The sequence below is a fragment of the Equus quagga genome, chromosome 15 (genome assembly GCF_021613505.1).
Source record: "Equus quagga isolate Etosha38 chromosome 15, UCLA_HA_Equagga_1.0, whole genome shotgun sequence".
Lineage (NCBI taxonomy): Eukaryota > Metazoa > Chordata > Mammalia > Perissodactyla > Equidae > Equus > Equus quagga.
Genome location: NC_060281.1, coordinates 57,155,956 through 57,179,423, shown reverse-complemented (window position 1 = coordinate 57,179,423; position 23,468 = coordinate 57,155,956). Strand labels below are relative to the sequence as shown.

General features: G+C 42.8%; 1 protein-coding gene across 1 annotated transcript in view; it reads right to left on the bottom strand.

Moving 5' to 3' along the window:
- The window catches only part of F13A1 (coagulation factor XIII A chain), a 156,383-nt gene extending 135,015 nt beyond the window's left edge, over nt 1-21,368 (bottom strand). Inside the window, exons 1-3 of the mRNA XM_046640491.1 lie at nt 21,301-21,368; nt 19,149-19,296; nt 8,257-8,445 (exon numbers count right to left, since the gene is read on the bottom strand). Coding sequence (XP_046496447.1) covers nt 8,257-8,445; nt 19,149-19,278 — 319 coding nt within the window. The 5' untranslated portion in view covers nt 19,279-19,296; nt 21,301-21,368. The remainder of the gene's footprint in view (nt 1-8,256; nt 8,446-19,148; nt 19,297-21,300) is intronic.
- Nucleotides 21,369-23,468: the final 2,100 nt, after the last annotated feature.

Here is a 23,468-nt window from a genome sequence, read left to right as displayed (position 1 = left end):
GGACTGTCCCAGAAGAGGCATGCCACACAGCATGACTCAAATGTGTTTGACCACAGAACTCTGCTTTCAAGGAGCATCTCATATGACAGTTGTTCATAGAGAACACACTCTGGGAAACACTGTCCCAGTTTCTTAGATTTCATTATCAGTCACTTCACACAGCACTTAAAAATGAGCACACCAGTCGTTGATGCAGAAACACACAGAAGCAAAAATTTGAAATGACATCCTTATATAAATACTGCTTCAAAATGATGAAATAGCCTATTTTCATCAAAACACAACATAAGATAGTAGAAAGAGCATAAGCTAAGAAATATTTCTCCACATCTTACCAGCTACATGATTTTGGGTAAGAAATTTCTCAGCAGAGAAACTGTGCTATGTCTGTGAAAATCACGGATGGTGATTTTATCTGGGCTTTCTGAACCCAAGTCCATGGGGACACACAGTCTTGAAGAATTTGGGTGATGCTCTCAGATATAAGAAACGGTCCTTTGCCCTCCTATGCTCCTGCAGCACCTGCTCACCTCCTATGTATCTGAGAACCTGGAGGTCATCAGGCACGATGATCAGTTTCCTCTCTCCCCGATACACGTGCGCTCTCCCTGACCTCTTTCCCAACACCCTCCGAGGACAAGGGCTTCTTCCTCCTAGTCTACCCCTCATCTGTGGCACTTCCCTCCGTGCTTCCGCTTTCTCCAGTGCTCTCCTTCAGTCACCCAATGTTCTTCCTGAGGCTTCAGGATTCTTCCTTTACTGGCTCCTTCCCCTCTGCCCAGGTCCACATTCAGGTACCTCCAACCCTAAAACAAACACCCTTCCTCTAACCCACAATCTTCTCGAGTTATCATCCAAATTTCCTTTTCTTCTCCTCCAAAAAGATTAATTGACATTTGCTATGTCTACTTCTTCACCTCTCTTTTACTTTCAGAATAATAAAATGTGGTTTCTCCCCAAGTAGCCAATGTCCCCCAACTGTTGAGTGCAGTGGAAAGTCATACCTCGCTGTGTCTCCTTGTATTTGATAAAGCTGCTCACACCTTCCTCTTTAAACACATTCAGTTCTCTTGGATTTATCAATGGTGTCCTCCTCTGATTTCCTTCCTATTTATCTGATCATGTGGTCTTTACCTCCTCCCGGGGCTCCGGCTCCTGAACTGACTCCTTAAAAGCTGCTTTTCCCCAGGATTTGAGCCTCAGTCTACTTGTTACTTGATTTACTTTTTCTGAATGATCTCGCCTATGTGTGTGTGTATGATATTCACATTTCTATGTATCCAACCCAAACCTCTGCCCTAAGATTCAGACTTATATATGCAACCGTTTGTTGGACACGTTTACTTGGAAGTCCCTCAAGTGCTTCATATTCAGCAGGCTCAGACAGAACAACGTTTATACCCCGACTGTTTCATTGGTGGAGGTGGTATGCATTATGATTAGCAGAGAATGCCTGGGTTTGATTTTCAGCCTCAGAAATTTCTAGGTGTGGCCTTGGGTAAGTTATTTAACCCCTTCAACCTTCATCTTGTTCGAAAACTAGAGCGACCATCGTCCAATGCCCAGGGGGATGCTTGAAGAATTAAATGGGAAGTACACAGCACCTCTGTCCAGTACTCAGTGCCAGTGAGTTATCAGTGGGAGCCACTACAATCACCATTTGCCACGCTCAATATTTTTCTCCCCAATTCCCTACATCCTTTATCTCATTTGGAAGTGCTGGCATCTATCGTCATAGTCACATAAGCCAGCAACCTGGGAGCTGTACCTGACTCTTTCCTCCCTCTCATTCCACGCAGACTACCAATACAAGTCCTGTAGATTTTGCCTCCTAAATATTTCTCGAATTCCACCCCTCCTTTCCATCTCTGCCACCACTGCCCTAATCCAGGCTCTCACTCTCTCTCCTTTGAGCACCTCCTCTCAACTCTTGAACCCCGCAACTGAGAATCCTTCATGTCACCCCCATCCTTAAAACACATCGAGTTTGACTCCCCAGTCAGCTTTCATTAAACGCTACTTAAGAAATGAGTGAAACAGAAATACTGAAGTGTTGAGGATTTTTCCATGTTTTATGGGGCTGATAACGCAGAACATGTGCCCTTGATATGGTCCTGTAAATGCTCAGGCACATGACGACTCTGCCCATGAACGACCTACCTCAATGTGCCATCAGTAAGGGCTGCCCTTTTAGACTCACAGGATGGCAAACCTGGAAGGCACATCTGGCACACACCCCTGGGTGTCGGCCAGCATCCATGCTTAGCTCTCCCTGTGCCTCTCCTCTGAAGGTACTGGAAAGTGAAATGGTTTCACAGCTTTCCTTAGAGATAGGGGTAGCAAATGAGATATGAACAGCCTGCTAGGAGCTTCTGGGGAAGCTTTTCCTCTCCTGATAGAGGAGCAGGCTTTGCAGATGACATCCTTCCCTTCTTCTTTCTGCCCCAACCAGAAATGCAAAGCCTGGAGCTGTGGGTCAAAGGAATCTGCAAGGCGCTGGCCTCAACACGCTTGGCCTCCTGTGAGTGGACTCCAGGGAGAAAGAAACACTCATGGACTCTGTGCTACTTTGGAGGGCTGCCCGCGTTGGGGAAACATCTATTGTTTTGATGAGGAGAGCTAGAAAGGAATACAGCGGGGGATTCTTTCCTTAGAATGACTCTCCCTCAACTGGAGTACCAAAGAAGCAGGAGGCCCATGTCAGAGTAACAGCAAATTAACACCACAGGCTGTTCCTAAGTTTTCACAGCTCCAGGTGCAGGTTAGCAAAACCTATAATTAATGCTCTGATCCACGCCTTTCACGATTTGTCATGGCTGCAGGCTCAGAGGTGGAAAGAGAGAAAAACCCCCACAGACCACCAGGCACATTTTTCAGCCACACCTACCTCCTCAAATTCATTAACACCTCCCACCTAAGTCACAGAGAGAGCTGCGCCCTGCCAGCAGCTGATGAGCGCCATTATCAGAGCACGCAGATGTCTGCAGCACATGCGCAGAAGACCCCCGCTGAGGAAATGTGCTAGCTTCTCCGTTCACCGTCTCTACTTGGAGGCTCAGCACATACTGGCTTAATCCGGGACCATCCGAGAGAGGCTATTCACTTAAATATTTAAAAAGAAAGAAAGAAAGTTGATTTGAAGGCAGAATCACTTATAAATAAATCCCATGACCTAGGTTCTGAGGACAGCCACAAAAGGAAACTGCAGTGTGTGAGCATGTCCCAGCTCGTCTTGTATAAAGTCACAGGGAAAGAGAAAGGAGCGATAACAAAGACCTGAATGCAAACTGGGAGCAATTAAGTGAAAAGTTATTTTCTCTGAAATTTCAGTATAATAATAGATTGCTCTATGAAATAGTTACATTCTTTAAAAGTACTGCCCAAATTGATCTTTGCTGATAAATCTAACGGTGTTGTAAATACTCTGAAGAAATATTTGAAGAGATTCTTTTATGTGTCCTTTACTTTTTACAAAGTATTCTCTTTTCTGTTTTTAAATTGCTATTTTCACCTTTTGGTCTCCTGAAATGGAGGGACATCTGCATATACAAACCTTTGCTCTTAATTTCATTTCCAGTTCACATTCGATACTTGTCTCTTCTCATTACAGCAATTACTTTTAAAATCCAATTTCCCCGGCTTTATTCAATCCTACTGAAACAAGGACTGCATTTTAAGGGAATTGTTTCTGAGCCCCAGTGAGTGTCCAATGAGGTTCTTTTTTCAGTCTGAGCGCTGCTACAGCAGTGCAGCGGGAGGTTGTGGTGGCCCCCTGAATGACAGAGATGCAGGAGGGACACTGATGGGGTAAACCTGCTCTCATTGGTCCTTTAAGGCCCTTTAGAAATGTGCTTGATTTCTCATACACTAAACAATAGAATGTGGAATTTTGTCATTTTCCTTTTCTTGTTTCTACAGTAAATTTGGAAATAGAAAATCTTCAAATGTAATAATGTCTATAATAGGCCATACACACTGGAAGACAGCCTCACTCTAAAAGTGCACATTATGGGCTCTAAGAAGGGTTTAAAATACGTGCTGGCTTTTAAAACATATAGATTTTTATCTCAAAGGCAAATTTGCTATGCTTCCCCTCCCCCAGCTTTTTAGTGAAGGAACAAAAGCAATACTATGCCTTTTGTAAAAAAGAGAAGAGGACTTCAAATGCTCACTGTAGTGGATGCTGTGGTATGCTGCCCAGACCTTTCTACTCAGGGTGGAGACATGATTGCCCTGATGCTGAGAGTGTTGGTGACTGACAGCTCCCACCAAGCTGCTCTAGGAGGGTTTGCCCTGAGCCCTAGAGAGCCAATTACTCTAATGACCCTCTCCCTGGGGGTTGCTTGTAGCCAATGAGCAGTCAATGCTAGGATATCAGGCTGGACAACTCTGAAGATCCATCCCATTCCAGAGCTAATGGTGGGATCCACTGAGGCCTCTGTTGATCGTGATTCAACTCATCCCTCTCGCCCCCATTGATTCCTTCACTCTCTCACAGGTGTTGATCCTGAGAGCACTGCCCAGTAAACTTTTCCCACACAAATCACCTTCTCGGAGTTTGTTTCCTGAGAAACCAATCTGAGACACTCATCTTATCATTCTCCCTAAGACTTCCATTACTATATTTTCTGAATGGTCTGTGTGAGATCTCAGACCTCAGACAAGTCCGGTTCAAGGAAAAGCTTCCCTGTCCTCTTCTCACTGCCCTAAATGTTTAGCTATAAACGTGGAAATAAAAATTCCTGTGAAGCTGCAGCAAAACTGTGGACAGAGCTTCAAATGGGTCTTTGTTGACATGCATGCAGTGATCATTCCGTTATAAATGTGTCAAGGGCATTTTAACCAAATCTAGTCCAAATAAGCCCCCCCCCCCCGCCCCACACACACACAAAAGAGAGAGAGAGATAAATGAACTTAGAAAAAAATAAATTTTCATCATATTTTAAAATATTGTTAAAAGTATTAGCTGTGGATTTCTTTCTCACCTGAAGTACCCATTATTAAGAAATACTAACAATAATAGTATGCTGTTTGTACTAAATGTAATTAAATTGTGGTTCTCTCATTTTGCCTAACACACACGGCACGGGAATTTAGTTTTAACTCACAATTGGGATAACAAACAATTCTGCATAGAACCTCAGCATCGCACTCATGTTGCTTATTCTGACTCAGAGGTCTCTTTTCTCCTCTGCCGCTTCCACTCTGACTTCAATCAGTTTCCCCACATTTATATACAAATTTGCACTATAAACGCAGAGAAGCACAAACCATATTTCTCAAGTAGTCAGGGGTCACAGATATTTTTTCTAGGAAGTGTTTATTTTTAGTTTTAATATCTTTATATCTATTCCCACATAGATCAATAATTTTACATGGATGCCCCCATAGCATTATATCATGCTTGCTTCTTCCCCCCTTTCTTGCTTGGTTTCCCTTCCTTTTGCTTCTCCTTCCTTTACTTTGGCTACCCTCCCACCAAGGAACCCATGTCAGCACCTCTGTGTATGCTTCAGATTCTCTCTGCTCTCTCAAGACTGTGCAGACCTATGCACACATGTATAGAAGATCTTATGCACTCTTCCACGTTTTGTTTTCTCATTCACTACCGCTCTTGAAGTCCTCTGGCATAGGTCCAATTCATTCTCTTTTTAAAAATAATTATGTGAATATATCCCAATATTTTCAACCATTCCACTATTGAGAGGTGTTAATTTTTAGGTTTTCTTCTCACTATAAACAATGATGGAGGAAATAATGCCCACTTTTATAAACTGGATTTTAAATATCTTTGGTAGAGATTCCTGAGAGGGGGATTGCTGGGTCAAAAGTCTTTTAATTAATAGGTATGCCAAATTGCTTTCTAAAAGGGTTATAAAATCGCACATTTATATCAACAATGTATGCTTTTCTCTGCAAACATGCCAGCAGATATTACAGATGTTACAGCATTTGCTCAATTTTTGTCAGTCTGGTTGGTGTCACTTTGATTTGCTTTCTTGGTCCACTAGTGAATTTGGGCACGTCATCCGATTATAGGCCATTTGAGTTTTCTCTTTTGTGAATTGTTTCTTTGTATACTTTACATATTTTTCCATTGCTTGTCTTTATACTGCCAAGTTGTAAGAGCTTTTTTGCTTTCTATGTTAACCTTATATCTCTGAGTGTATTTTGAATATTTTCCCAGATCTATCTTTTGTCCATTGACTTTATTTATGGTATTTTTTGTCATATATTTACATTTTGGTCACTTGGTCATATATATGGTCATTTGCGGTATTATGGTATATACATACCATGTATATATATAATATACATAATTATATATATTTATATAAATACATATCAAATATGCAAGTATATACCAAATGTATATTCATATATTATATGTAACATATATAATATATATGCAAAATATATATAATATATATACTTAAATACGAAAATATAAACTAGTAGCTGTTCCAGCATCATTTAATTTATTAAAACAACAAAAACAACAAAGAAAAACAATAAACCCCACATACTTTTCTTACTCCATTAAATGAACAACCTTATTAAATAATCTTATATACTGAGATCTATTTCTGGATTCTCTATTCTGCTCTACTAAATAATTTTTAGTGTATGTTCTGATAGTTTTTTCTGATAGAAAATGCTCTGTTACTTATTACTTCTTTGTATAGTTTTCTTGATTATTGTCAGGTAATTATTCTTTCAAATGAATTCTGTGATTTATCCAGTCCAAAACAAACAAACAAAAAAACCCCACAAAAAACAAAAACTTTCCCACTGAGATTCTAATTGAAAATGGATTAAATTTACATATTGATTTTGGGAGACTGTTTTTTTTTGATATGTTGAGACTTCGCATCCAAGAATATATTTGCCTTTTCATTATTTCTTATGTTTTTAATTAAGATTTAATATCTGCTTTATATAGGCTGTCTTGTTTTATAAAATTTATTCCTACATATAATAGTTTAGTTACTTTTATATGTGGAATATATTTTTCTTATTTCTATTTCTAGGTCCTTAGTGCTAGAGAAGAGAAAAGCTATCGACTTTTATGTATTTATCTTTTATCTAGCCATCTTACAAAGTTTTATTAATACTGTGCTTTCTTCCTTGAATCTATTGGGTTTTCTACATAGCATTAGCAAAATATACAATTTTTGTGTCTTATTTTCCAATGTGTATTGTAGATATTTCACTTATATTGTTCATTTGCTAAAACAATCCTTAAATAAAAGGAATGGTGATAGAAGGCATCTCTGTCTAATTTCTGATTATAATTAAAATTACTAACTTTTTGCCACTTAAGATACCAAAGTTCTTGGTTTGGGTTAAATAATCCTTAGCATAATTGAGGGGATTTCTTCTACTTTTGTTTTATTTAAAGTCTTTTTCTAAAAACAGCTGCTGAATTTAATCATATTTCTTTCAGTCACTATTGATTTGAGTGCCTAAATATTTTTTCCTTTACTTCAGTTATGTATTGGACTATATAGACAGATTTCCTGATATTGAGCCATCCTAGCTTTTTTATGCATATGTTTACTTGCTACTCTTGTAAATTCCTAGAGAAATATTTACCAAAATGTGTTCAGTGTTAATAGCTATAACTTAATGAAGAGTTCCATGATCAAATTAGTTTGAGAAGCACTGAACCAAGCAAAGTTTAATGGTACTTCCCATCACCTTTCAAGCTAATGTGCGTTGTCAACCTACAACATGAGGGTAGAGTACAAAGTGTTTCGTGAACTTTATTTGACCACCCATTTTTCATGAACCATCCCATGGGACTAGATTGGAGCAGAGCAATCTTTTGGAAATGCTTATATGGAGATCATACTAAGATTTGCAAATATTTTCAGTACATGAGACCAATGAAATCATGACAGTAGAGGTGATAAACTAAAAGTCACAACTCTAGGATGCCAAAACCATTTGGGGAAAAATAACTTAATTGACTAACATTTTCTGCCATTTGCACTCACTTTTATTTATACCAGATTTTTGCCTGGGTAGGCCCAAATTATTGATGTTTACCTTTAAACAGGCCCATCTTAGAGCATTGGGTGGTCTAGGGGCTGTGTGTAGTCCTAGTTCCAGCCAACTGTTAGAGTGTGATTCCAGGAAATAACACAACTCACTGTAACTACCCCTCTCTATGATGCAACTCATGGTATTATGACTATCACGATATGATGGTGTGGATGGACTATCATGACATGGCTTGCATATGGCACTCACCAATAACATATTCCACTCTGAAGATATCCCTTCTGGGGTCGTATGGACGATTGAAGTCGATCTGGATGTAGAAAGACTGTCCTCTGCGTACAATCAACTTGTTGCTGTCATACTTGTCAGTGTGGTGATCCAATTTGTTGGTATCCCATTTCTCCTTGAACAGGTGAACATTCGTGACATTAAGGTAGTCTATGCACAAAGAAAATAATTGTGGGAAATTATTGAGTAACTTTGGTTTAACCACAAACTCAAACAAGATAATTTTTCTTGAATAAGCAAGGTAGCAAGGTCTATTGGATAAACTCTATGCAAGAGGCTGGTAGACTTGAGAGTGAGTCTCTTGTGAAACCTTGTTTTCAAAGAGGATTTTTAAAAACCTTTTTCCCCCTCCAATCTCATTTCAGACCACACGGCACTCACTTGGGATGGATAGAGCAATCTTTATGGCGCCTATCATCAAGGTCTAGATACAGAGAAATGAGGACTGGAATTCGAGTCTGCATGTTCTCAGTCTCATGCTGGTTTTCTCTATGTCAGGTGTTCCCCATCATGACTGCTGCCTCCCTGTGTCACTAACTAGGGATAAGCAGGGAATGGCGACTTTAATTTTCTTATCTTTAAAAAGGGAGGAATCAAATCTGACACAGCCTCAAGGGGATGCTCTAAGGACAAAGTTGACCCTTAATCTCAAATTCTCCTCTTACTTCAGGAAGGGTCAAAGACCTCTGCTTCCGTAATTCTAAATGTAGATCTGGTCCCTCAAAGGCAGGAAAGGAAGGGACCAGGTGTGGAGAAAGGATGCTAACATTTCATTAAGATAGGTGTGACTGTTCCCACTTTGCACATGCAGAACCTTTCCCTAGCTACTAAACGACCAATCTGGTAGTCAAACAGCAAAATCTACAGGTGTTTCCTCTGAATTTTGATTTTGGTAGTGCAAATGTCAGTTACACATTTACTTGAGACAGGATAGCACTGGCTAAAAATTAGATCTCCCCCTGCCTTTTTCCCACTTCCTATGAATATGATCACTGAATGTGAAGGCAGCTCTAATTACCCATCTACATCGTAGATCTAATCTAGAGACTGATGTCTGTGTGTGCATCTGGAGTTCCAAAGGGACACTGGGGAGAGAAGGCTGGGTGGGGGGCGCACTGGCCTCATGCCTCCTCTCTCTCTCCCTGACCCTGCCTGCTGTGTGGATTGCCCTCAGGCTGTGAACACACTGTACACAGAGAGCATAGCCACCGAGCTTGTACTCCTGTGGAGCGTCACCCTGCAAGACTGCAAGGACTTTTACTGCTTTTACACAGGAATCCTGTGCAGGAGCCTGGTCCCCTCTGGCGTCATTTTTTCCTCAAAGGTAAAACCAAGAAGTTGGGCTCATTAAGATACTCTCCAGTTCTACGGTCTAGGAGTCCCTGAAATACTCTTGATTGATTCAAAGTCCAGGTAATCCTGAGTTTGAATTTCAGGTCTCATAATTACTCAGGTAAGGGCCATTGCCCCTCAGAAGCTGAGTTTTCTCACCTTGAAAATGAAGATACTGACACCCTGAGAATTCCTACGAAGATTCAATGACGTAATGATTCGATGGTTCTGGCACCGTTGGCTTGCTGACTGTGAACCCTGATGGAGCTGTTTTGTACTTTTTCTGGGGTGGTGCTCCATGGGCTACTCTGACTGCAGCATTCCAGCCAACAGAAAGGGCAGCAGGCAGTTTTATTTTTACCTCATCTCAGAACCCTGCTGTAGCACATGATCCCCGGAAGGGCACTTTCCTTCCATTCTGCAGTGGGCTGAAGACATTTAATTCTCTAGACCTCTCTCTTCCAAGCTGACTTTCCCCTAAGTTCTCTAGCCTTCTTAAGAACACAGTCCCCAGTGTTAAACCAGCTTCAGAAAGAGCCGGAGAATCATCAACGTCCCAGTGGAAAAGGATCTTAGTAATCAACTCATCTGACCCTCTCTCTTAGCACCGTGCCTTTTAGGAATGTTTTGCTTTTTAAATATCTAAAAAAACCTCATCCTCAGAAATGCGTTTAATCAGCTCTCCATTCATCAGCACCCGTCGAAGGAATGTACTCATATTACAGCCTCATAGCATCTCAGAGGCCAAAGGCCCTTTCCAGACCATCTGGTAGACTGCTGCATGAAGCATCCCTGCGAAAACCCGCATCCTTGGGCTTCTGCCTCCCTCTGAACAGGGAAATACCATCTCACAAGGCAAGCAGTCCATTTTTAAACAACTCTGTTTATTCGAAAAATCCTCTTAAGATGAGCTGACATCTGCTTCCTTGTAATTTTTCTAACCACAGATCCTGGTTCTGACTTCTGGATAAATATAGAATGCGTTCTATTCATTTCATCCGGCACTCTTTAGGTATATAAAGACTGCTATTAGGGTTTCCCTGAGTAAAACATTCTCCATTTCTTCAACTGTCCTTCAAGAAGTTATTTCCAGAACTTTCACCTCTTACTCTGTTCTGGAATATATTCTATTTTATAAATTTCTCTTGTAGTGTTTTTCCTAGAATTAAGTACGTTGCCCTTGTTATGGTTTTTCCAATAAAAAACAAGACCACTACATCTTTCAAAATAAATAGCATATTTCTATTATTTCAGCCCAAGATATCATTAGTTTTTTGAATACTCTTATCTGGTGAAGTAAAACGCTTAAAAATACATTCTGAAGTCATTCTGATGTCAAAATTCAGTCCAGACCCCCATAAGTCACTCACTCATTTTGCTATTTAGCCATATCTATTTATGCAATTGTTTTCTTCATTTTAGCTCAATTTTCAGGACTTATATGTGTTCATATGAAATTTCAGCTTATTGAATTTGGTTAATTGTTTCAAGCTCTTAAGATAATTTTAGACTCTAAGCATATATTCAGTAGATTTAATATCCTGCCTAACTCCCTGTCCTCCAGGAGTTTTGTAAGCGTGCTACTTTATGTTGCCATTGCAGACATGAATATAAATATTGATTAGGTCACTGCCTAATAAATACAAGCTAGGTAAATGCACAGTGGTAGATACTAAGAAGTGAACTGATAATTATGATACAGTGTTATAAATACTCTGACATGGAAGCATAGTTACTGGGTGGGGGAGGGTATCTGGGAGTGTAGGGAACCCCTGACCCAGGCTAGGGGGGATTAAGGAAGTTTTCTGGAGGAAGTGAGGTATAAACAGTGGTCAAAAAGAAGAGCAAGTGATCCAGGTAGAAAGAGGGGTGAGGAAGAACGTTTCAGGGAGAGAGAAGGATGAGTGAAGACTGAGGCAAGACAATGCACGGTTTACTTAAGAAATTGGAAGATGATTGTTTGGCTGGTGTGTAGGAATGTGGCCACAATGGAAGAGTAGGCAAGGGCTGCTTATTCAAGCCTTGTAGATGGTGTTTAGAATTTGGACTTTAATTGAATTGGGGATCCAGTGAAGAATCTGAAATGGCAAACTGCATGATTAGATTTATATTAATTTTATATATATAAATTATATATATAATTTTATATATATAAATTTAAACTGCTTCCGGTGACAGAGTGGAAAAAGGAATGGATGGGCGCGTTGGAGGCAGGAGGTTCTGCCGGGAGGCTGTCGCGGCATTCCAGGGGAGGGATGGGGTGGTCCAGTCTGCCTGTAGGGAACGGTTGCACGGGTCCTGGAGCACTGCCGGATTCACCTCGCCTCGTCCCACCCCTGCTCCCACGGTATTGTGCCCTGGAAATGAGTATATCAGCTTTACACCTTGGCTTTCCAAGCAGCTCCGTCTACAGGGAAAAATAAAGCTGAAGCGAGAAATTCAAGTATTTCTTTAGCATCTGGTTCTCATTGGTTCCTGTTCTCCTTGCAAACGAAAACCCTGGCTTTCCAGTTTTATAACCCTGTCCAGTGAATCTGGGTAATGTCTGGTGAGTCTGGTTAAAGTCAGTCTATCCTTGAAGAAGTGTAGTGCAGTGCCAGCTCTGTGGGCTATTGATAGGTATTGGAAGAATCAGTTTCCTGGTTAAAGCAGGTTGGGAGAGGCTGGCTCAAGAAAAATTAATCAGGATTCTTGCAGGATTTATGGGAGAATTTAATATGCTGACGTGCATTGCAAATCTCCTACAGGTGCCATGTTTTCCAAACTTAAATAACAATGGAAACTGTTATTTGTGGAGATCAGTGTTTTGCAGAATATGTTTTGGGAGACACTTCACTATTAGCTAATTGTGCAACCTCAGAAAAGTTATTTAATCTCTCCGAGCCTCAGTTTTCTTATCTTTAAAAAGGCAATGAGATACTTACCTCCTAGGGCTGGTGTAAGGATTAAATGAAAAAGTGTATGTAAAGTGCTTCAGCATAGTGTCTGTCATTTAGTAAATTCTCAAAAATTATTATTATTATATTATTATTTTTATTATTAAGAGAGAGAGAATAGCATAGTGGATAAGAGTATGGATTTTGGAGCCAGACTGCCTGGACCCACCTCTGAGACTTTCTTTGTGACTTTGGATGAGTGACATGAACTACCTGTGCCTCAGTTTCCTCATCTGCAAAATGGTGGTGGTGTGGGGATTAAAGGAGAAAAGCCTACATTCTTGTCTTCTGATCAGATAGACTTCCTTTTCTTTTCCTAAATTTCTACAGGCAGATGGAATCATTTTCTCCTTTTGATTCCCAGAATATATTGTTCTTTTTTTAAAAATCTATTATCATTAACCACTTTTTATCATCTTAATATAGGTGATTTTATCCATAGGATAGCCCCTTGAGGACCAGACCCTGTCTTAATCACCTTATCTGTGCGTGGGGCAATGTGCAAAAATGCCATAGCAAATATGCCACTTTTCGCTTTAGGCAAATCTAATACCTGAAAACTTGGAGCTCGGATTTGGTTTTTCAGTTTAAAAAGGATCATTCCATTTGTCATAGGATTAACCATAGCAGTCCTTCAAATGTCATTTTCAGACAGTTTTATCCTCAAAATATGCTGGTTTCAGGACTGTGTATATATACTGTTGAAGATGGTAATGTGGATTTTTATAACTCAAGGCCTCTAGACCAGGCATTTTGTCTCAGATTGGAATAAAAATGCCATGTCTTCATAGCTCCCTTATACTGCTTATAACAAAGGGTGAGCCAGGGCACTGATAAACAACTCTGTGTATATAAAACCTAAGACAAAAAATGACTTTCATGGCTTGCAATTTTTTCATAGTGAAAACAAACAAGTATATATACTAAATATACATGTATTAATATATATGAAGTTTATTTTAAAATAATGTAGTCTATATTATACTTTTGACATTTAATTCAAAACGTGTAATTTTTTTAAATGTTGGTTTTTTCTAAGTGATCTTTCATTCTCTATTGCAATATCACTCTAACAAGTCAATGCCTTCAGGAAGAAAGAAAGAAGAATCATAGGAAATCACAGTGGTATTAAGTGGGGAAAAACTAAGGGAATGAGAAATAAAATTTCCCTGTATAATCCCTTAAAATGGCAGTCCGTATCAAAATCATTTAAACTAAGAAAAACATTTCATTTAAAAAATAAAACTTGACTAGGACATGGGAGATTAAAAACTACGCTAGAGGTTGAGAGTTTAAAGAAATAATGTTCTAGACTGTAGTCAAATGTATATGACATGTAGAAGGGTAACAGGCAGGGTCGTTTATCCTTTAGATGGAGAAGAAAATGACAGCCATGTTGCCCTTTCTCCCATGTAATCTCCCAATAGGTCTATGGATTTACCAGGGGTTGCCCCAAGTATCGGGGAATGAGGTGAGGTCCCCAATGTTACTGATAAAACAACATTTCTTTCACTGCCCATGGAAAGTCACCCACGGATCAACCAAGTATTTGTTTCTCATAATACCTGATAATAGCAAGGACTCTACAGCTGGTTGTCATAAAATGTGAGCATAGATGTACAAATATCGGAGTTCTTTCTATTGCCCATTTTGCTCAGTATTGCCCCTCCTCGCGTGGTAAGTACTCAGTAAAACATTCTTTAAGCTGGCATCTTGAGTTTTGCTTTGTTTATTGGCTTAGCAAGACATAGTTCCGATTGAAAGAGCCTTCTCACCACCTAGGCTCCACTCGCCACAAACAAGGAACGAGTGCTTCTTGCTGCCCAAGCCCGGCTCCTGGAGAAATGGAGCAGCTCTTTGCTAATCTGCTTCTTTTTTTTTTAAAGAAAGATATTGTAACTGGAAACTTGGCAGCTCACTCTTTCAAACTGACAGCTTTCAAAAAGTCTACCTAACACAATTTAGCCTAATTCCAATCACATCAGAAAATGGACTGTTAAAAAACCTCTCTCCTCCTGATCCAGCTGCCTCCCTGGCCTCCTCCCCGTTTCCCTCATATGAAAAAGTGGATTATTTTCTCCTTAGGTTGTAAAAATATTCTTCAGAGAATGATTATACCTGTCCCAGATGGAATCTTGAAATAAGTTAAATGTTTAGGTTCATATCCTAGGAATTCCCTCGTGAACTGAATTCTCCGTGCAATCTTTGGTAATATTGTTACCAAACTATAGGCATAAATACTATCTGTGAGGAAGTAGGTCTGTTTATTGTGAAAACAACAGGATGAGGGTTCTTTTCTCCTATTTCTTTTGGATACCCCAAATTATAAAGTATCATTAATTAGAATGATTAAAAACATTTTCTTAAACAGCTTACTGTTTTCTAACTTGCTATTAAAATGTCCTGTATCCTGAAATGTGTAAGAAATGCTCAGCTGCTCAGAGGAAGCTAGAATAAGAGAAAGGAGACTAACACCATCTCCGGGGACTACAATCCCTCTGGACTGCTTTTCTTCTAACCTGAAGCGTCTCAAGAGCTTACCAATGTATTTCCTTCTCTCCATTTTCTCCTCCTTGAATTACCTTCATAAAACGTAATTCTGATTATGTCCTGCTGTTCAGAACCCTTTGCAAGTCCCCCATTATCTGCAGGAGGAAAGGTAAGGTCTTCAAGACGTGTTACAGTGTGATCCCTGTCTCCTTTTCCCAGGCTCACCTCCCCTCTTGTCCTCACCACTTGAGCGTGCCTGGTCACCCCTACTCACTCTCTAAGATCCCGTCAAATGTCTTTTTATCATGAAGCCTGCCTCACCCTCTTTCCCCCTCCACCCACACCACTAGTTATTCCTTTCTCTAGCTCACTGCAGTTTGCATAAATTTCTGTTACAGTATTTATCTCGCTGAATTGTAACTATCTTTTATTTGTTTGTTTTATCTACTAGACGGAGAGTTGCTTGAGGCCAGGAATTGACTTACTCATTATCGTGCCCCCAGAGAGAGCTTGGCATAGTTCCTGACACGTAGGTGGCAATCATTAAATATTTTGCCACAAATTGAATGAAAGGATGAACTGATTCTATGCAACATTATTTCTTAATTATACATTGAATGCCTGTACTATTCTTTCAATAAGCTTGAATCCAGAGAAGTTTACTCTGCACAAAGGAGAGATTAATAATTAACTAGTTAATTAGTTGATTTAGTTCTGACATGGAGTGGTGGGGGCAGGAGATGGTCAGAAAGGCAAAAGACCCCATTGACCTGAAAAGTACTAGATCTTGCCTGCACTTGAGTTTTTATAGATCCAGACGTGCTTTCCGGTTTGAATTCATTGCATTAGACCTGTCAAATAAGTACCATAATTACTGCTGCAAAAGATCAGCTATTGTTAACAACACAGAGTCAAACCAGCCCAAGAATACAAGGTTATCTTCCAGAACATTACATCTCCTGCTAAAATAACCTTTGAGACCAGGAAGGCTGCGGACAGATTTTCAGAAAGAGCAACTGAGCGTGCAGAACAGTCTCTTAGACTTAGATGCTAAGTCAGACAATCTAAAGAGACTTTCATGCACTTCTCTTAGCTACAGCTGAGTTCAAAGGGGGGCGGTAAGTGTCCCTAAAAATGCATGAGGACATCAACCACCACCACTGACTGGCTGTCCCATGTCTGGGGTTCCATCGTCACCACAAACATTTTAATTTTTCTTAAATACTGTGTTGCTGTATGGGAGGAACCTTATGTAAGTTTATACATTTGAAATATGGACTAAAATAATTCTTAACCAAATATTCACCAAAGCTGTGAATTAAGGGCATTCTTCACAGTCAGTATGTATGATATACCTCGACTACCACAGGAGTATTCAAAGTGAAGAATCTGGCATTCCCCCCCTTCCTCCTCCTGCCTGTCCGCCCTTCTCAGTCAGTTTCACCAGAGCAGCTTGCTAAAGGGATGCTTGCAATAGAAGCTTCCACTGAAACAAATGCGGGGAGACACTTTGACATAGGGCTTTGTGTTCCTGGAGCCAAGTCATCCTCAGACAGGGACCTGGGAGATACAAGTCTCCTTGGAGACCACTAGTGGCCACTGCAAAAACTGCAAGGATATGGCATTTAAACATGTGTGACCATGACTTAGCCGGAAAGACTTGGGGAGATCTTGATATATTTAGTGTCAGAATACCCGCTTTTAGCACAATTAAACAGACATTTGAAATGTGAAGGATAAGAGGAGACAGACTTCCTTGACCAGACAGTTTGTATGCTGGCGTTTTTTTCTGTCCCACTCATCTGGGACTTACGCCATGCTTCCTGGGTTCAGAGACCCTGTCCTCACAGGGTGTAGTTAGTACGTGGCTCATCGGTGTGAGAAACAGTCAATGGATGCCTGCTTATGCAGTCTGGCGTCTCTTATTAATAATAAGATTCTCAGGACTCCAGGGCTGATGAGTCATCAATTCTCAGGTGGTTGTGCATTCATTCTACAATTAGACATTGGACACTCACACTCCTAGTCCAGGGCCTGAAATAAGTATCCCAAAATGTCCCTTGGGTTGTGGACACATACGACTGCCAAGCAAATAATGACTGATTCTTCAAAATAGTTCAGGTCAAAATAATTCCCTACCCCTGCCTCCAAAACTAAATAAACAAAAACCAGTAATCCCAGACTGTTATTAATTGACCTACTTGCTCAAGTTCTGTGGTAGTTTTGACTTCTTATTCGCAACATTTTGTCCAGATTTCAGGTATACAGTGGCTGCAGGCTGTACATACACGCCTTGGAAACAAGCGCTCCCTGGAGTGGGCTCCTGACCTCGCAAGGCCGTGATCACTCGCATGTTCTGAATCAACGCACACTTACTGGTCATGTCCTATGGGTCGGGATTCTCACAGGAACTTTAGCCATTTGATTCTTATGACAACTGTGAAATAGGTATTGGTTCCATTTTGCTGACAGGGACACTGAGGCTCGGGGCGCTTACATGACTTGCCCTGTGTCCCAGGATGAGCAAGCGGTCGATGTGATACAGGAACCTGGGTCTTCTGGGTCCTGGACTGGGGGCTCTTTGCTACAGTCTGCTGCCTTTGCAAAGGTTCACCTTTCTCCTCAACAATCCTGTGCTCTTTTCCTTTCTGTTCTTCCTGCCTGCTTCTTCCAGCACACTGGCCCCCTTTCCTGAGGGGAAAACTGAATACAGCAAGGTAAACTGCTCGATAATTTAATGTCTGCACACTTTCCAATTTTATTTGCATTCTTAAACAGAAAAAAAAAAAAGGAAAGAAAGACTCCTAGACTGGGCAGTGAAGGAGTGAAGTGAACATCACCTGCTTGCTTTGGCCTCAGCTTCCTAACCTGTAACATGGGGATTTAGATGAGTTGATTGGCAAGCCCTTTAAAACTCGGTTCTGTGGCTCTGATGGTGGAGTTTTAGAGAGGGCAGCACCTAGCTGGGAGAGAGAGCTCAGAACTACGAGTTTACAAATCCGTCTGGGCTCCTCTACTCAGCTGAAGAAGGTACCCTTCTGTTCTATGAGCCCCTCCTCCACATTTGGATGGCACCTCATGGATGGTACTTGATATCTCTCTGTTTTCACAGTTGGGTATCAAATTGTCTAGACACGGTAGTAACACAGTCAAACCTGTCCACAATGTCCAGGCAGGTCTCTGACTTGCTGGATTTGTTAGTAATCAGCATGGTTCTTTCCCTTTCCTTTCAACCACTAGTCTCTTTCCAATGAGGCGATTAACCACACAACCATGGGGCGATTATGGCCACCTACCCCAGCAAGTGAGTGTCTCCCCCCTACCCTCCCCCCGCCTCAGTGAAACCTGGCACAGAGCTAAAAAACCCTCGGGAGCTAAAGTGGGGTTTGGTGCACGTGTGGTACTGACAAGGAGTGCTCCCTGCGAGATGCCATTTGGGGATGTGAGTCTGAACCTTCCTGCCGTGGCCCAAGGGAATGGTGTCTGTGTCACCAAGTCACAGCTGGCACCTTGGCCCTGTCGCAGCTGACAGGGCTGAGTGGAGGTCAGCGGCTGGCTACTGCTCCCAGAGCAGGTCCCTGGGGGTCCGTGGAGGCCAGAGCAGGGGAAGCAGCTTGCCTCGCCTGTGCCCCAGGCTGCTCTGGAGAGAAATCGAGGGCTTCCATCTCTATTACTGTCAGTCTGGCGGTGGGCACCAGCTCTGAAATTCACAGCAGTGGATGGAGGGCAGAGGAGGCAGAAGAAGAGAGGCGCAAGCCAGACAATCAAAACAGCCACAATATTTTGGAAGTGGAAACTTCCAGCTAGAGAACACTCTTAAAAACAGAACGGTAGCTGGAAGAGGCCTCAGCTAAGGCATGCCCTTATTTTGAGGAGGTGACTTTCCTGAGATTACAAAGCATTTCAGCGGCAGAACTGGGGCGAGAATCCTGGTCTTTGGCACTTTACCACTCAAAATATGGTTTCCTTAAAACCAGAGACTAGCAGAGGGCCCCCCTTTTGTGGGAGCTCCGTGGAGGCAGCCGGTGCTGACCAGCCCGGTGCCCGTGGGCAGGAGTGGCCAGGGCTGGCCGTGCCTGGGCCTGGGGCCTGTACCTTGCAGGTTGACGCCCCGGGGCACCGGGCCCTGCAGTTCCACAGTTGGGGGGTCGTTCTCTGCAGCATTGGAGTTGTTCGGGGGAATGGCTCTCCTGCCCCCAAAGGTGGTCCCGGAGGTCTCCGACATTCTCAGCGTCACTAGCTCCTTGGAGGGAAAGAAAGGAGACATGGAAAAGGAATATGAGGCAAGTTACATTTGAGACAAGGATTCAAAAATAGAGAAACAGACGTATCTGTGTGTGATAGCATTTGAGCAACACATCGTGAGTTTCACGTAAATAAAACCAGAGAAGTGGCGGTAAGGATTAGTCTAATGACGGAGTCCGGTTCCCCAAGGATCTCAGCGAGATTTTGTGTTTGTCAAAACATATGGAAAGCAGAAGAAAGGGGCTTATTTGAAGAAAGAAAAAAGATAAAAGATTTTGGAGAGCAGGGTTTTTGTTTTTCTCATTATGCCTAAAGTCGCTATCTTTGTAAGACACAATGTTTCCTGTCGTATGCACGCACATATGTCCATTTCACACAGGCTCCTGAGGCCTAAGTCACTTCTAAGAACAGACGCTACAACCACGTCCAGATAAGTGGCGGCCTCCAAAGCGTTCTCGTTTGTAATTTAATTCAACCAGTATTTCCTGAGGGCCTACTGTGTGCCAGGCTGAGATCTGGACACTGGGCATACTTCAGAGAACAAAACAGAAGGGCTCTGGACCTGGAGAGCTTCCAGTCTAGTGGGGGCTAGGGTGGAGACCAGGAGTCAGAAGGACACTCCGTTGGTGTGAGAAGGTGGTGATTGCTTTGGAGCCAGGACGCATGGAGCAGGGGAAGGAAGGATGGAGAGTTCGGGTAGGTGAGCTGCAGTTTTAGATAGGGCTATAAATAGCCCGTTCTTGGAACTTACTTGGTCAGTGGAGCTAACACTGCCTTTGCTCCAAGTCTGCTTCCCCTCCCTTTGGAGTTTGTGCAGGCAAAGAGCCAGTGTAAACGCCACACACCTTCCTCTCAGGGCCCAATCAGGACTTGTTGACAAACTGACCAAATGAAGGCCACCTTGTTTCTGGCCCAAATGAAGCTTTCTCCTTGATCACCTGAATTACCCAGTCATGACTCTGGTTATTTGGCTCTTTTCAAAAACCAGGCACACCCTCACAAGATGAAGAGCCACCATTATAGAGGCAACTAGAGTAGACTGTTCCAGAAATGTGTTGAGCAAAGGCAACACAGCTGGAGACTGGAGAACCACTTCCTAAAGTATTCGGTCTTGGAAGGAGACAGCAGTGTTTGCAAGTACAAAGTCTGAATAGGCATCCATAAATATCTACAGACATATTTACAGACAGTCTCTAGTGAACTGAGGAGGGAAGGGAGGGAGGGAGGGAGGAGAGAGAAAGGGTTAATGATGGAGAGAAGGTAGGAAATGGCAGTCTTCAGGTGGGAAACAGCAAGAGCGGCTGTGGGCTCACTAGGAGACGGGAGTTTGGCGGAGAGCAGTGCAGAGCAGCACTGTAGCCTGTTGGGAGAGAGAAGCTGTCAAGCGAGAACGAGGAGCCTCAGGTGCTTCTCAGGTCAGGAGGAGCGGGTGCAGGCCTGGCTGGGTGAGTGCAGTGGGAAGAAGCACCCTCTTCTCGCCAGGGCTTTGGGGGGGCAGGAGGGAGATGCTCAAGTTGAGCTCCTGTATTGGGATGGGGGAAGGGGCTGTGCAGGGATGGGGTAAGTGGATGCACAGGGATGGAGGGCCAAGCCCAGGGGATCATGGTTCCAAACAAGCAGGTGTTCTTGCCTGGCCCTACCTCCCTCTCTGCCTGAGTCTGCTCCCCAGAGGAAAGGAGGCCTGTCCCTTGGGGGAGCAAGCCCTGTCCCTCATTCCCATTTTGCAGCCTTCTTAGCAAGCAGCGCCCTCAGGAAAGCTTCCTGGAGTGCCTGAGAGAAGTCTCTGTCCAGAAGAGGGGCTGGGTAGGTGTGGAGTTAGGGGCAAAGAACGGGAATTGGACAAGTGGGGCTGCCTCTGACCCACCCCCCACCCACAGGCACCCTGAGCAGCCACCTGAGGGATCGCTGGAGAAACCCAGGTAGAGGGGCGTGGACGCAGCAGGCCCCTCAGCTCCTGGGGGCACGGCTGTGGCGATGCTGGACAAGAGGGACAGCTGCTTACCTGCAGTCCCCTCCTGAGGTGCCCTAGGGCAGGCTGGCTCTCTGTGTCTCCACGGTACTTCCTCAGAAAGACACAGGAAAAACAACCAGCAACTTGGCTCTTAAATAACTTCCTAACAGCCCATCCCACAGGGTTTTCTCCTCCCTCTTCTTGACAGCTGGAGCAAGCAAGCAGCTTTGAGGACTTTCTATTTACTTCTGCCACCCTGCTCTGTTATTCTGGCATGCACCCCCTCCTCCCGCCCAAGACCCCCTTGCTTCCAATTTCCCAGCCCTGCTTTTCCTCACCATCCCCACCTCCAGTCTGCTGCCCCCTTGTCACTTGGTGGCTGGGACTACTGGCAAATGGCTCTGCAGTGCCAGGCAGACCGCATGTCCTTCCCTTTGGTCAGGAGGGCTGGAAGGGTCTTCCTTCACCAAAGAACATTTCGCCATCCAGGATTCCAAGGTTGGCTGGTGTGGCTTGGCAGAAAGGAGGGTCTGCCCTCCCACAGAGGGGTCACAGTCAGTTGTGACCATGCATAAAGTGAAAGCAATGAGTCCTTCTTGTGTAAATAAGGCTGAGTGGCATGGTCTGTATTCTTGAACCATCCATGGGAGCCCCATCACCACCTAACCGCCAGACTTCCTGCAGGAGGGGATGCCCAGCGCCAGGAAAGATGAGTAAATACCTTTTAAGAGTGCACAAAAATTAGAAAATAACCCTTTGTTTTTTTCTGAAAACCATTTTGGTTTATCTTCAAATAATTAAAGAAAAAGAAAAGAAAATTTTCCTTCTGAAATTTCTGACACCGCCACTTGATCTAATTTCATAGACCAAAAAAAAAAAAAGAAAAGAAAGATGTCATTGGTTAGAAATTCTCTCAGATTTCTACTACCAAATCTATGAACTTACCTGTAACCTTGCCCATCTTTTCCTTCTTTCTTCCTGTTACTAAAGTGGGAGAGGTTCTGTGCTGCGTCCCCATCTTTGCCTGTGTTCTATGACACCTTCTTATCCTGGGCCTTGCTGTTACGCTTCTCCATTTTTCCTCCTGTATCTTCAAGCTCCTGCTCTCTGGCAACTGCTTCCCATCAGCATTTACGCAACTTCAAGTCAAGCCTCTTCAATATTTTTCAAAACCCTCCCTCAACCCACGTCCCTCCAGCTATTGCTCCTTTCTTCCTCTTCAACGCAAGCTTCTGCCATCTGGCTTCTGCCCCCATCATTCTAATGAAACCATAGTTCAAGGTCACCAATGGCCTGTGCTAATCCAAAGGATGGGATTCAGTTCTCATTTACCTAACCTTTGGAAACATTGAACTCTCTTGCCACTCTTGCCTTGAAGGTCGTTTCCCCTGGCCTCTGAGACATTTCGCTCTCAGGTTTCCTCCAGTGCTGCACAAGCTCCCTTGATAATCTCAGTACTCCCATCGTTTTCAGTTTCCATCCTCATCTTGACACTTCCCAAATCTAAGTGTTTAGTCATGACCTTTCCAAGAACTTCAGACTCCCCTGTCTAACCGTCCTCCAGCCATCTTCACTTGGTATGTCCCAGTGATAACTCACACTCATCGTATCTACAATGAGAGATGTAATTTTCCCTGAAAACCTGCTCAATCTCAGGAGTTCTCTGTCTCAATGAATGCCATCACCTTGTGTTCAGTTGACAAGCCAGATATGTGGCATTGTTCTTCACACTTCCATCTTTTCCCCCATTGACCCCCAAATCCAATCTTCAACAAATACTTTCTATTCTACCTCTTAAATATCTCTTGACTCTACCCATTTACCCCCACTCCCACTGTAGAGGTTCAGACCACCACGTCATCATCTCTTGCCAAAATCACCAGAACTACTTATCACTTCTGATCTTGACCCCTCCAATCCATTCTCCACACTGCAGTCAGAAAGAGCTTTGTGGGCCTCAAATCTAAAATTGGATTCTTTGCACAAAGCTCTTCTATCACTACTTCCCCTTGCTCTTAGGATAAATTCCAAACATCAGCTGACAGGCCTTATACAATCCAGGCCCTGCTTCACTCTCCAGCCCATCTCTGTTCCGCTCTCTGGCGCACTGCCCTCTCCCTCATCCTACCTCCACCCTGTTCACCCCATTCTGTGCTTCAGCCACAATGATATTCTTATTTTGCACCCTCCTCCAGAAACACACTCCTCCTCTTTCTCCT